This window comes from Watersipora subatra, chromosome 1, assembly GCF_963576615.1.
Source record: "Watersipora subatra chromosome 1, tzWatSuba1.1, whole genome shotgun sequence".
Classification (NCBI taxonomy): domain Eukaryota; kingdom Metazoa; phylum Bryozoa; class Gymnolaemata; order Cheilostomatida; family Watersiporidae; genus Watersipora; species Watersipora subatra.
Genome location: NC_088708.1, coordinates 2019858 through 2035978, shown reverse-complemented (window position 1 = coordinate 2035978; position 16121 = coordinate 2019858). Strand labels below are relative to the sequence as shown.

The window sequence follows — 16121 nt, the reverse complement described above, 5'->3', positions numbered from 1 at the left end:
TTATTATTAATATTATTATTTATGATGAGACAATTGTATATACAAGATAAAAAGCATTTTTGTATATTTTATATTCTTAGTTATATTTGATATGCAACAGAAACACTGATACAACAGATATACATAAAAAGAAAATATGATGCAGAGGACTTGAAATGAAACAGATATATCAGCTTCATATGTGAAAGAAATTGATCAATGAGCGTTCGCATAAAGTCCTCATCAACTAACCCGCGCTGAAGAAACACTGCAGTTTATTCTGGTCTGTTATTGACTCCAACTGGCCTGGTTGCAGCAAAATTAAGCACGGTCCCACAGATATAGTTTTTTATTTGCCTAGGCATGTATATGCAAAGGGCTGGCAGCAGCGTGGCGATCTGTCCTACTCTGTAGACGTCCCGAGGCGAGTTGGAGGTGAGCGCGTGTAAAACTGAGTCAGTCACAGGAGAATAATCATCACTCACGTTCATTCTTCGGCTTTCTAGAAATAACAATAATGACAGCCGAGTTACCCAATATAATCTCTCTATTCTTTGTTTTTGTTATAAGTTAAAGGTTGACTTGCAACAAAATTCACATTACAGTTATTTGGTATCAAAGGATTCGCCATGTCTTACTTTGTTGTGTTGTAAGTGCCAAATATGTGGAAATGTGATTACAAGCTCTTAAAAGCTCAAAAACGAAAAGCCGCCGTAGATTGGAATCTCTTTATTTCTCTGACGTAGTCATGATAGTTTGGTTATTGTCTTGTCACGTGATGTTCTCACGTGAGTTAAAAGGCCAATCAAAGCTCAATATCAAACTTATCGTAGCACTAGTTTATGACAAACACTTCGGGTTTTACCGAAGACGCCGTATAAATATAGATGCTCGCTACTTTACAGTTTTGTTTCGGCCTCGTCTAATCGGCAAGTCGTAATCTGATCATGTGACCCAATACTTCGCAAATAATTTCTGCAGCACTTTTCGATTATCACAAGTGACTAACAGGCTCGTCATGATTATCAGACAATGATATGTACTCCTTCAAGCTAAGGCTAAAAAATTAAACGAATTTTTACGGTAAGTTATAAGATATCACTGCTAAAAGTGACAGCCTTACGATGACGATAAAACAGACGCGTAAGAACAATAGACATAGTTTTATTGACTGCGTGAAGTATATTTGTGAAAATATTTCGACGAATAAGGTTGCAAGAAAGTGTAAACAGAAACCATCTCTCACAACTACATCACATTTGAGCCGTTTTGGAAAGGGAATCCAAACTACAGCGGTCTCGTGTGCCTGCGATTAACTGTTCGTTTTTGAGCTTTTAAGAGTTTGTAATCACATTTTCACATATTTTGCACCTACAACACAACAGAGTAAGACATGGTGAATCTTTTCATATCAAATAACGGTAATGTGAATTTTGTTGCAAGTCAACCTTTAAGTAAATAATTGCATATCAAATAGCTTCAGCACTACCAAGTTCAGTTTATCTGGTACTCAAATGAGAGAGCGCAACTCTCAGGAGATGAATATACCCTACCCAGATGAGGCAACTTCCCTTTCATAGACATATAAAAGTATATGTTATCTTATGAAAGCAACTCACCTCTCATAGGCATAGAGAAAAAGTCCTTGCCATGGTCTCTCTTTGTCTCCACACTTGCTTCTGCCCACCACTTATTTGAGCAAGCAGTCTTGTCATACTGAATGATATCTGAAATCATTTATGAGATAAATATGTATATATATATATATACTTGCTGAACACAACATGACTTGCAAATCTAATAATGTTTAGTTGGTTTACTGGCACAAAGCATTTCCTATCAACAAACAAAAAAACTGCTCGCTATCAGAAGTCTTCTCATTTGCAACCAGGAATAAAAGGCTGTGGTCTAATGGGGTTGATATTACACTGCCAGTTTGGTACATTTTTGTGGTGCAAGTCACTTCTAGCCAAGTCTTATGACGTCACAGTCATCAAGGTCAAACAAATTTAAAAGGTGATGGCAGTTGATTGTTGCTGATTTGGTTTGTTGTATGAAAGATGGCATCACTCGGCCAAGGAAGAAGGTCACTGCAAGACGCATTCCTCTCTTGTTCAAACAAGCTCTCATTATTTGAAAAATAACCTCACAAGATAAACAAATAAATCTGTTGAATGGGTTGTTGATCAATCGCCCTTGCGCATTGCTTTCAAGGTTACACTCTGACACATTTACAAAGTAGAAAACCATGTTTTTCTTAGTTTTCCTAATCTGCAACTCGTGGGAATTGGAAATGTTTGTTAGCGCTGTGGATGAACTAGGAGGTATTCTAGCAGAAAAAGATTTGTGTGAGGTGAAAACTGGCTATAGTAATAAACTACAGTGCTTATTTGTAGAGTACTCTCTCACAAATATTACAATATTATGTTTTTGTTTGTAAATTGACATTAAGTCTGTTTGTATACACTGGCAAAATTAGTAACTAGCAACAGGAGATTATTAACTGCCAACAAGAGCTCTGTGTCAGGTAATCACAAATAAAATCTATATATATATATATATATATATATACAGTCAAAAACGAATAACTCTAACTTCACGGGACCGAGCAGAATTGGTCGAGTTTTCAGAGCGTACAAGTTATCAGAGCACTGTCACGAGTGCATGTATTTATCAGTAGATACATGTGCATATACAAACTATATATAAATTAAAAGCATAGATTGCTTGTTGCTAGTTAAAGGGCCTCTCGTGTAAAGTTTAAAAATTTTTCATCAGAAAGTATAAATATTTTTCTATCACTTGAGATTTGTTTGTTGTTTTATGTGATGTGACTGCCAGAACGTTTTCATATTAAAAGTGGCGTTTTAACCAAGATCAATTTTGCCGATTTTGCTTCAAGTTTATTCAAAGGTTTCTATGCTTTTCCCTGCTTTTGAGAGGCCATCGCAAAGCGGATGTCTGGTAAAAGTTTGACCTTTTGCAAACATTTAGAAAATTCGTTAATGAAAATATTTTGCCGATGGCGGTAACAATGACGCCTAAAAACTACTAAAAGTTGATGTTTATCTCTACGGCTTGGAATAAAGTGATATTCTAAGTTGATAACAACCGTCTCGGTAGCCGTTGGGCAAAAACTGTTCGAGTTAATGATGGTAAGTTCAAGTTATCTAAAGCAATTTATTATTGCGTGGGAACGGACCAAACATATCCGTTCGAGTTAACCATGCGTTCGAGCTATCCGTGGACGAGTTATCCGTGGACGAGCTATCCGTGGACGAGCTATCCGTGGACAAGCTATCCGTGGACGAGTTATCCGTGGACGAGCTATCCGTGGACGAGTTATCCATGGACGAGTTATCCGTGGACGAGTTATCCATGCGTTCGAGCTATCCGTGGACGAGTTATCCGTGGACGAGCTATCCGTGGACGAGCTATCCGTGGACGAGTTATCCATGTTTGACTGTATAAAGAAGCAAAAGAAGCTAGTAGCAGTCTTGCCGTGGTTCATTCACTATCTAAAAAGACATGTTATGGAAATCTTAAATAAAAGTAAAATGTGTAGCAAAATTTATGAATAAAAACCTAAAAAAATGTTCAAATGCTTTTATACCAAAAATTTCAGGCATTGAAGGAACAGTTCTACTTGAAATCAGCCTTATGAAAACAATCGAACGGCATGTAGGAGGGCGGATCATTTTGGTGTTGAGAGCTTACTCTAGCCTGTAATTTAAACAGATCGGACATAAGCGATAAGATAGAATTGAGGAAAGAGTCAGACTATTATGAACTGAGGCTTTGTGTAGCAGTTGGGTGACCTAAGTGATGAGGGCCGAGCATGAGGCAGCAGGCAGCACCTGTTTTGAATGCTGACGGCGCTATCAAGCTCATCTTGACTCCCCAGTCTTTAAGCTCGAGGGACAGACTCTCCGTGAATACCTTGAGACCAGCCTTTGTGCTGTTGTAGACTGAGAAATATGGCATCGGAACATCACCTGCAACAATTACCAGACTATCACCTGCAACAATTACCAGAACATCACCTGCAACAATTACCAGAACATCACCTGCAACAATTACCAGAACATCACCTGCAACAATTACCAGAACATCACCTACAACAATCACCAGAACATCACCTGCAACAATTACCAGAACATCACCTGCAACAATTACCAGAACATCATCTGCAACAATTACCAAAACATCTCTTGCAACAATTACTAAAACATCACCTGCAACAATTACCAGAACATCACCTGCAACAATTACCAGAACATCACCTGCAACAATTACCAGACATCACCTGCAACAATTACCAGATTAGTTTTCTGATTGCGGTTAACATTTACATGTTTCAAAAATAATATCACACTTGGTTCACACATTCCGTAAATACTCTATCCGCTAGGAATACCCATAATTCATGTTTTAGAGGGATTATCTACAAATTAATCAACGCCTCCTCGTGTTTTCCTATGACGACCTTGAATTTTGAACACATAAAAATGTTTCAGCTCAGAGCCGACTCGAGGCAGGCTGAAGGCTAGCCTAGTGAGTAGCAGAAGGGCATTAGTCAGTCTGATAAATATCGTGTTTTCTCACCATTAAGAGATCCAATGTTAATAATTCTGCCTTCAGACCGTCGAATTAGCGGTAGAAACTTCTTTATGACATTGATGGGACCAAGCAGGTTGACTTCAACCAGTCGGGTGATATCACTCTGTGCCATTATCTCTGGGGTGCCAAAGAAACAGACACCAGCATTGTTCACAACTCCCCACAGCTCTGTCAAATAATATAAGAATGCTGAGCAACGTTTCATGAAACTCATTGAGGTCTCACGGCTCTACAGTCAATTCTTAGTTGGATACTATGGTAATGATACTAAATGTTTTTTACTAGGACATAATTAAATGTTTGATAAACCCTAGCATTTAAGGCATATAAATCATAACATCTGAACTAGAAAGCCCATAAAAAGGCTTTGGTACCAAATCAATCAGCATAAAGTTTAACATCGTTTGTTGTGGCCCAGTCACAACAAATACCCAATAATCAATATCAATGGCCAATGGCAGAACTCAGCACAATTCGTTTTATAAATTTAAAGCGAATTGGTAAATACTTTTTCAAAGTGCCATGTAGAACACACAACGGGTTTTGTGTTAAAAATAGCACATACTACGATAATACTGTTATGAGAAGAGCTTTTTGTTAAGGTGTTTTGCATAGTGCTTTTCATCTTGCTTTTTAGGCTTGTAGTTGCTGGAGGTTCCGCTGACAATGCAAAGAATGGTGTGACCAACCAGCTGGCAGCGAGGGGTCAAACTAAAGTCATTGTTGATATAAAGGAAGCCATTCGGAGCACTGGTCTCTATTCTCTATCAATAGAATTCAATTCTTTATTGTGTGCTTTACCTCCTTGCATATTCTTATCTACCCATTCCTTAGCCTTCTCAAGGTCATCATGACTGGTCACATCCATTTTCATCAAGGACATGTTGGTTAGACTTCTATCCTTCAACTCTCGTAGACTCTCTGTCTCCACTTCCAAGCAGCCAGCTATCACAGAGAACCCATGACGGTCCAATGCTTTGGCGATTTCATATCCAAGACCTCTGTCACAACCTAATGTTAGAGACGTATGGATGTTGTCACAATGTATGGAGTGCATCACAGGTGGCTGGCTGGCCTATCACAACAGCTCTAATGTATTTGCATTTAAACACCCCTCCCCCCATTGATTAAAGTGACAAGTTGGAAATTTGCAAACATTTTACTGCATTGAAAGTGCAGCAGAAATCAGCCTGCAGAGGCGAGATAATTGCAGTCAAGGAAACATACATAGACATAAGGTAGAGCTAGGAAATTCGCTATCAATAACAGTATGTGATCAATGCTACAATAGGTTTCATATTCAGAGTCTGCAGACAAATGACGGAGTCGAGATTGCTCTCTACTTGTGTCATTCAGAAATTTCTTATAAAAAACTTTCTGTGTTTCCTTTCACCAAACTTTTCACTTTTAATAATGTTACCAAAACTGGTCATAGATAAGCAAAGACTCCTCATTTCTGTAATGAGAGAGAGAGAGAGAGAGCTAATCCCTTCAACGGTCACACATATGCAATTATTTGAAATCCTTTTCTATCAGAAGAGTAAAATAGTTGTGCATATACCTATGACTAATAGAAGATTTCACAGCATTTCAGTTTACTAACTAACTAAGGCTACTGATTTGCTACACTCCTTGAAAAATGTCGAGCAACAGTCTATAAATCAATTGTAAAAGTTCCTGAGAATTATTCCGACAATATTTGAATAAGAAATAGAAGGAGGCTAATTATCACAAGTTCAAAAATCCGTAATATTAGTACTTTCCCAAAGTTAGTCTTCCAACCTGGTGAGAAACTAAAGTATATTCTTGAAGGTCCTGAACTTTTCTACTTACATAATAATCAGAGCAGACGGGGGGGGGGGGGGTTTGTAGGTAGGTAGAAGGTAGGCAGGGGTAGATGGGGGGCCAGGGGTAGATGAAGAGGGGGGGTGGGAGGCGAAATTCAACAGTTGATAAAAGGAGTAAATATTTACCTAACAAGCAACTAGACCTATAGATCTTTTCACAGTAGCATAAGTCGATGACAATGATTATTTCTATGTACATGTATATCTAGGCTAGCAGCAGGCTATGTGAATAGTCCGGGTTTTTGGGAACCTTGTCTAGAATAAAACTAATACTTATCAAGTGTGGTATATTGTTGATGTTCATTCATTCATTCACTCATTCATTCATTCACTCATTCATTCATTCATTCACTCATTCATTCATTCACTCATTCATTCATTCATTCATTCACTCATTCATTCACTCATTCATTCACTCATTCATTCATTCACTCATTCATTCACTCATTCATTCACTCATTCATTCATTCACTCATTCATTCACTCATTCATTCACTCATTCATTCATTCACTCATTCATTCATTCATTCATTCATTCACTCATTCATTCACTCATTCATTCACTCATTCATTCACTCATTCATTCATTCATTCATTCACTCATTCATTCACTCGTTCATTCATTTATTTATTCAGTTATTCATTCACCCATTGTTATCAGGTATGCGGTGCTAAGAATTGAACGCAATAAACTGCGAGGAAGGGATTGGGTCTGTCATCTCAAATGTCAGCAACATTTGTTACATGAAGTTCAATTTTAAATTTGGTTTTTATTAAAATTTAATCAGAACAATTGATGAAAAACCTTTAATATTTGTTGCACTGCGAGGATGACAACATGTCAGTTATTACTGTTATATAAGCTCAGGTGAAGCATTTCCGTAAAGATGTAGAGTAAAAGGGTAGGTAAAGAAAGACAAGTTGAAATTTATTTTTGTCATAAATCAGAATATAAACTATTATGGCTCATTAGACTCTTTTTAATACTGTAAGTCCGGCATCAATTGTTGGAATTATCATATAATATTGATTTTGCACAAAATCTTAGTAGATTTTATATAAAATTATCGTATCGATCTGACCGCTAGGATGTGTCAAGATTAAAATTGACAAAACTTCATCGCGGTTAAAATGCTCAGAAGATGTATGCGTGTCAAAATGACGCCATTAGCTGTTATCATCGCTATAGTTGATATCAGCTATTGCGCTCAAGTTGTTGTGTTACGGCCTGTATTCTTTCGGTCTCTTTGCAAATATAAATACACCTTCGCTCGATCTGAATGTTTCAAATGTGATCAAGTTTTATCAATTTTAATCATAAAACATCCTGGCAGTCAGATCACCTCAAGCATCAAAAACATTCGCAAATGAAGAACACCGATACTTTTTGATAAATTTTCTCAAGTTTGTGCCAGTTCATCTTTAAGGTAAGAAGGTGCGACACGCAAGACAGTGCCGGCTCAGTAACAGACTTGTCTAGAGTCTCAGTAACAGACTCGTCTAGAGTCTCAGTAACAGACTCGTCTAGAGTCTCAGTAAAAGACTCGTCTAGAGTCTCAGTAACAGACTCGTCTAGAGTCTCAGTAACAGACTCGTCTAGAGTCTCAGTAACAGACTCGTCTAGAGTCTCAGTAACAGACTGTCTACAGTCTCAGTAACAGACTGTCTAGAGTCTCAGTAACAGACTTGTCTAGAGTCTTAGTAACAGACTGTCTAGAGTCTCAGTAACAGACTTGTCTAGAGTCTCAGTTACAGACTTTTTTACAGTTTCAGTAATAGACTTGTCTAGAGTCTTAGTAACAGACTGTCTAGAGTCTTAGTAACAGACTTGTCTACAGTCTCAGTAACAGACTTGTCTACAGTTTCAGTAACAGACTTGTCTACAGTCTTAGTAACAGACTCGTCTAGAGTCTCAGTAACAAACTTGTCTAGAGTCTTAGTAACAGACTTGTCTACAGTCTCAGTAACAGACTTGTCTACAGTCTCAGTAACAGACTTGTCTACAGTCTTAGTAACAGACTCGTCTAGAGTCTCAGTAACAAACTTGTCTAGAGTCTCAGTAACAAACTTGCCTAGAGTTTCAGTAACAGACTTGTCTAGAGTCTCAGTAACAGACTTCTCTAGAGTCTCAGTAACAGACTTGTCTACAGTCTCAGTAACAGACTTGTCTACAGTCTCAGTAACAGACTTGTCTACAGTCTCAGTAACAGACTTGTCTAGAGCCAATACTCGATCAGAGTATTCGTAAAATAAAATACAGTCAAACACGAATAACTCGCCCACGGATAGCTCAAACACTTGGTTAACACAAGCGGTTTTGTTTGGTCCGTTTTCTTGTAATGATAAATTGCTTCAGATAACTCGACTTCAACTTTGTTAACTCGAACAGTTTTTTGCCCAACGGCTACCGATATGGTTGTTATCGCTTTAGAATATTACTTTATTCCAAGCCATAGAGATAAACTTCAACTTTTAGTAGTTCATAGGCATTGTCAAATATTTTTGTCAACGGCTTTTCTAAAGGTTTGATAAAATTTGATTTTTACTAAACATCCGCTTAGTGACGGTCCTTCCAAGGCAAGGAAAAGCGAGGTAACCTTCACATAAACTTCAAGAAAAATCAGCAAAATTGATCTTGGTTAAAACGCTCGAAAGAAAACAGCGATCAAATTTTACCAATTTTAATCTGAAAAAACGTTCTGGCAGTTACATCACATAAAACAACAAACGAATTTCAAGTGATAAAAAATCTCTATACTTTCTGATAAAATCTTTTCAAACTTTACATAGAAGCATTTAATTTGAAACAAGCCATTTATGCTTTTGATTTATATTATAGTTTGTATATGTAAATGTATCTACTAATAAATACATGGACTTGTGACACTGCTCTGATAACTTGAACACTCTGATAACTCAGACACTTTCACTCGGTCCCGTGAACTTGGAGTTATCCATGTTTGACTGTAAACGTAAAATAAACCAGCAGATGCAGAGTGAAACTTGTAAAATTTCTGTTGTTTTTACAGGTCAGAAACCATTTTGTGTTGCCCCTAGTTTGTGGGAGCTGCACTCGCTTTGACTCACTCATTTGATGAATAGATTAAGTTATTAGCTGCGTGATCACGGCACTAATCTATCACGCTGCTGTATCGCGCAAGTGTAAGAGAGTAGAATTGAGTTATCGATAGATCTCCAAATTTTTATAAAAAAAAGTCATAATCTATCAGAATTAGGTAAAAATAATTACATTTTGTTCTAAATATATAAATAGGCAACAAAGGAATCACAGGCCTCAAATTAGCGGTCAGCAGGTTGCATCTTGGAATAGTGTTCTCAAGAGTAGAGCAATCTGAGCTTTACTTAGAATATGACCTTCACCTTATGGCTGACCATCACCTTGCGCATAGTCTTACCTTTGCCTCTGTGATTAGTAGTTTGTGAGACTGATTATAGAATTGGACAGTTGCAATGCTGTCATCAGCTCTTGCTGCTGTTGCATAGACTAACATTTAAACATAATCATTTGCGAGCCCTGTAGGCGAGCCCTGGCACTACCACCCTGCACTACCACCTGGCACTACCACCTGACACTACAATCTAGCACTACCACCTGGCACTACCACCTTGCACTACCACCTAGCACTACCACCTAGCACTACCACCTGGCACTACCACCTTGCACTACCACCTGGCACTACCACCTAGCACTACCACCTGGCACTACCACACTGCACTACCACCTTGCCCTACCACCTGGCACTACCACCTTGCCCTACCACCTGGCACTACCACACTGCACTACCACCTTGCCCTACCACCTGGCACTACCACCTTGCACTACCACCTGGCACTACCACCTGGCACTACCACCTGGCACTACCACCTGGCACTACCACCTGGCACAACCACAATGCACTACCACCTTGCCCTACCACCTAGCACTACCACCTGGCACTACCACCTGGCACTACCACCTGGCACTACCACCTGGCACTACCACCTGGCGCAACCACAATGCACTACCACCTTGCCCTACCACCTAGCACTACCACCTTGCACTACCACCTGGCACTACTACCTGGCACTACCACCTTGTACTACCACCTGGCGCTACCACCTTGCACTACCAACACAGCTCTTCAGGCAAACTTTGTGATCTGCTCTCTGATTTAGCATGATACTCTCAAGTTGTGGGAACATTAGCTAATCCACTAGTGTATTTGATTTTGACCTAGTTCTGTGTCAATCATTTTGAAATGGTCCCACTTTAGCTGATAATGCAAATTATATGCATATGTATTTTATCCTTCATTTTCATTGGTTACAAAAGCACGCTGCTATAACTAATGTTTTAGGCTAACTAAAAGGTCAAGGATGTACCACTTTATTTGATGATTGTCAGGAAACACGTGTTGTTCCATGTGTTTCCATGTTGTTCCGCATGAAGGTTCCATTTTAAAATTATAGTTGTTTTTATGAATTTGTAAAGTCTCAAACTGTCCTGTAAGAGCTTGCTTCAACATAAGTTTAGGCAGCCACAAGCAATTTATGGATACTAGAAGTTGTTCATATGAAAACCATAAGAAAAAAGTAAAAAATTTGGCTAATGAAATATGAAAACATTCTCATGCGCTGCCATAAAGATTAAAGATTAATATTTATATTTATATTTATCGTATGTTTCTTGAAAACAACAAAATTAATAACCGAATAAAAAGCAATAGCAATAGTTATTTTTAATTACAATGACGAGAGAGACGAGAGACGAGATAGACGAGAGAACTTGTCACTCGTGTCACTTGTCACTCGCTTGTCACTCGTGTCACTTGTCACTCGCTTGTCACTCGTGAATCATGAAGAACTTCCTGTCGTGTTTTGCTTATTGACATAAAACTGCTTTTTGTAAATATGTTTTATTGGCGGTTACATGTAATAAAGTGTTTATTAGTGTTAAGCAAATAAAGGAATAGCAGCAGTTTGTTGTTACAAGAGAGATTTAGTGAGCTCTGGGGCACTTTAGGTTAAACTTCAGAATACTACTGAAACGGTCATTTGTACGTGATTAAAGGAAACCAGGCTGTTGGATTCTCTTATCGTTGTATCGTACCATACTAATTATCCAACAATTGACTACAAACCGAATTTTAACTAATCAACTGATAATTATAAGCCGCTCTCTAAATGATGAATGGATCCAGTTTTTGACAAAGTCCAAACGCTTATAAGTTAATGTAGAGACACCTTAGGAACTTACATAATGTGATATGATATGTACAATTAGGTACCAGTGGAAGCAGCATTTATAACTATAGCTTGTTTCGATTCCCAGCTGAAATTTTTTGTTGACTTTTACATAAATGATCTGCATTTTAAAACTTCACATACAACAGGCTGTTGCTGCCGCTGCCCTCAATGAACATTTTAAACAGCTGCTTTACCTATAGTCTTGTCTGCCTGATATAAACCAATTTCTGTGGTTGGAAACGCCAGGAGGCCTAACAGACTGACTACTGTTTTTTCTCTGATCAACAATACATCTAGATATCTTTTGTGGCTAACCCTCAGCCATGCCCGCTTCTTATCAAACAACAAATACACTTTGCTATAGAGTTTCATTATAGGATGTACAGAGCGGTGAGTGCATAGGGAAACAAACACAAAAGGACATACCTGTGATCAGAACGTATTTCTTGGAAAGGTCAGTCGTCGCGTTTAAACGATTGCTGGAGACGTGTGCTGTCCAACTGGAGACATATTGAGCAGCCATGCCTATGTTCTTGATGAGATAGAAAATCATGGCCGTAAGCAGAGCTGTCAGCAGCCGTCGTACGAATGTGAGGAATGAAGAAATTTCTCCAGTCCTTCCAACAGTCCTGTGGAGAAGAAAATACCATAACCACTGTGAATGCCACTTCATAATGTCAGTTTCAGATGTCAGAGTTTCAGATGTCAGCTTGCATGCACTCTATGCAGTTATACAACACATCAACATGCTTTTAAGTACACTAGTTGATATTACTCTTTTTTCATGAGTATGATTATTATCCTTACTACAATTATTATTATTAATACTACTATTATCATCATCATCAAAAGTATCATTATTGCAATAAGCAGATAATTCTTATTGTTATATTATACCGTAACAATTATATCATTGAGATTTTTCAGCTTGCTCCAGTTATGACTCCTTCTAACATAGACTTAGGCAGCACTTCTTATGATGGTTCCAGCAGTATAGTTGGCGGCAAGTTGCTCAGGTATCTTTTATAAAATTCCCCCATCTAGCCACAGGCTATGAATGGCCCATAATGTTTCAATCAATCTCATTACTATATTGTTCAGATTTCTCACATTGAGTTTACTCCTAGTAGATCTTGGCATTTGGTTATTTACTTCCAGTGAGAAATCTCTGCTACATATTTCTCTAGTATCAATCGTCTCCTTTCAGCATTCTTTGTCGACAAAAATTATTGTTACTATTATTGCTATTACCATTATTATTATTATTATTATTGTTACCATTATAATTATTATTATAACTATTATTATAACTATTATTATTATAACTATTATTATTTTTTGTATTTTTATAATTATCATTATTGTTATATTTTAAAAACTGTCTTCACAACCAAGATTTAATGATTCCTTCTACTGAAGAGTCTTCCTTAAAAACTTTTCAGTTTAGAGTAGAGCTGTTTTCTTAATTGTTTTGAAAGACAGTTCAGCGCCGACCTCAGCAAGGTTTGAGACGAGATAAGTTATTATTATTATCATTATTATTATCATTATTATTATTGTTACTATTGTTATGCCTTTTAACCTATGAACAGAATTTGATCCTTTCGTAGTCTCAATACTTGACCTTCAAACAATTGTTATCTATTTGTCTTTGTATCAATTTGTGTGTTTTTGCTGTTCCTCCTTTGTCTGTCAAACTTGTCCTTCCTCTGTTATGCTTCTTTGCACAATCTATTAGTATCGTGCTTTAAATTGTCAAGTTTTCATTTTTTGTCCTCCATTTCTTCGGGCTTCCTTCTTGCTAGTTTTTTCTTTAGTAATAATATGAACACTCTTGTTAGTGAGCAAATCTCTTCGGGCCTCTGCTTCTCTCACACGTCTCCTCCGTCTCTCATCATCTTTTCAACACTGAGGATGCAGTCCTGCTTGTTCTCACTTCAGATATACTTTTTATCTGTCAGTCACCTAAACCCTCTTACGTTTATTTTATTGTTATTCTTAATTTTAATATTATAATTATTATCATTCCATTATTAATTTCATTATAGCTACTATTTATGGCATGCATAACTGATTTATTTCTAGCGCTAATGATACGCTTTTCAAAAATCTTGGCTACTCTTGAATAAATAATATAGTGTATTACTCTGAGTCCTGGTGAGCGTTGAGGGTGGTAGGTGACTCTTCCGTACTCGCTCTTTTGTAACAACTCCTCTTGTCCATATCGAGTGAATTTCTTTGCAAATCTAAGTCAAATCTTTAATACTTGTCACTTTATACATATTCACACCTGAAAACAAAGTCATATTATTGCAATCTTTAGATTGTGAATGGCTGATGAGCCTATCTAGGTCAAATGCTCTATTTGTCATTGGCACCAAGTCATAAATAACTTGGTTCCTTTATAGAGAGCACGCTGTACTGAGCTCACTAATGAACAATTGCCAATAGTATGCTTCTTATCTGATATATTTTCCCTATGACGAAATAGCATTTGTTTGGTTTCGTAACCCATATCACGCGGTGACGTTTTTTGCAGCCGGGTAGAGCACTCAAGTGGCTGTGACTCCATGGAATCTAAGAGAAAGCGTTTATAAGGCGCTCTTTTGTTGAATTGTGTTTGAGCAATTGTGAAATGCTGCGCATCAGTTCGCTGTCTGTCTGGCATAAACGCCCGCCAGCATTCTTCACAGTGCTTTCACCTATTTAGTGAACCCAATAGAGCATCGTTGGTAGCTTCTCACAGAAACTAATGGTAATATAAAAGAATAGAGCATTTATTATCAAAATAATTGGTATAGGGAGTCACGGAGCTAAAGGTCGCTAACTGTTTGCATGGCAAGAGAAAGTGTCATGCTTAAGTCCCTATCTTTTTAGAAGGTTAATATAATACATGGTGTAGAGTTGTGAGAACGTAAAAGAAACTTGTTGTCAGATAACAGGTTTATCTAGGCTGAGTAAATGGATCTTTCTATGAAAACATTTTTGATTCGAGAGAAATCCTTCTGCAACAAATTCATATATGAATTACGAAATGCATTTGCTGTACTTGTGATAACAAGTAGGCTAACACTCCATAGGCACTAGTTTGAAGCTGCACATCGCAAGCGGCTGACATCGGTACTAGTTTTTTAGCCTTTAAGATGGTCTAACCTTTTATGATTAATATTTAAATAGACACAGCATGCCAAGAATTAATTTTGTATTACCATTTCCTGTTCTGCGTTGAATTTTGCTGACCCAGCAAAAAACCCAAAGTTAATCACTCAAATAAACAGCATCGTCGAGCCTCGGATTTTATAGCTGAGTTTAATAAAAAGATTGGCTGCAAAATCTACCTTTAGTTTCACAATAGAGATGTTTCAGGGTTTTTAGTTTTTAAAAGTTTGCTTAACTTAAACAGAACATTAATAACGTGACAAATTATAGCCCGTGAATCATCTACATTTGCAACCTTGGCATAGCCTGAATTCTAGAATGCAATGATATGATCACATACTCACTCATGACCTTCCTCGAGGTGGAGCTTAGACCTTCCTTGTGTTCCAAATGTTATCTCCCGAGTACAAGTAAGAGTGACAATTTGGCTTCTCCTTATTTACATTGCGGTGTGCAGCTCTGGCAGCTCGTGCATGAGAAGGTCATTATATCTATCTGCTTGCAAGATGAAATATAGAAAGTGTGTAGCACGGCCTGTTCTCTCTTGTTTCACACGTTGCAACAATATTGGCATAAAGAGATGGTTATGACTAACCCATCAACAAGGATTTATGGTTACGCATTCTTGGCATTTATGCTTTTGAAGGACATGAGAAAAATAGCTAATCTTTGATCTATCATTGACCAAGGTGAAAGGCTCGGTGCAAGAATAGGTATATGTATGGGGAGGCTTGTAAGGAGTCGTTTCTCTATAAGTTTGTAAAATGAGTGGAGACACAAATATTAGTGTATCGGATGGTAAGCCGTCGAGATGAGCAGAGCAGCAGATATGCTGGGTTTGGAAGAGTGCAGCAAACCACGCCTCTAGATTCGCTGCTTTCCAATTTAATAAGGCAGCATCTTCATGTATCTGTAGTGTCATCAATCACAATACATCAATAGAAGAGTGATATTGCAGTCAGTATCTAGGTGTAAACCATTTTGGTGGTTGTTTGGTTAAATGTGGCCACATTTAGTTGGATTACTCTAACTCTCTCACCCTACTGACCGCACATTTTTTATGAGCTTTCACCCAGGAATCCGGTCCCAGCACAAAATCTGTTTTCTTGTCTTTTCTGCTATAGATTAGCCGAGAACTGTTAATATTTATACAATATTTGCATTTTCAATGCAGTTGTTTTTTGCTGTTTTGCAAGTCTAAACCTGGAGTAGCAAAAAATAGCACTTGCTACGTATTTCTATAGAGTTAAACTTAGAGTTGAATCTCTT

The 16121-nt window shown here is 37.7% G+C and overlaps 1 protein-coding gene across 1 annotated transcript; it reads right to left on the bottom strand.

The window, feature by feature from the left end:
- Positions 1-69: 69 nt before the first annotated feature.
- LOC137397653 (retinol dehydrogenase 7-like) lies at positions 70-15235 on the bottom strand. Its single transcript, XM_068083958.1, has 8 exons — positions 15204-15235; positions 13840-13983; positions 12120-12322; positions 5401-5610; positions 4585-4767; positions 3837-3974; positions 1599-1706; positions 70-481 (listed from the first exon to the last, which is right to left on the bottom strand). Exons 2-8 carry the CDS (start codon positions 13914-13916, stop codon positions 255-257), a joined length of 1146 nt encoding a protein of 381 aa, XP_067940059.1. The 5' UTR covers positions 13917-13983; positions 15204-15235; the 3' UTR covers positions 70-254.
- Between the last annotated feature and the right edge of the window lie 886 nt (positions 15236-16121).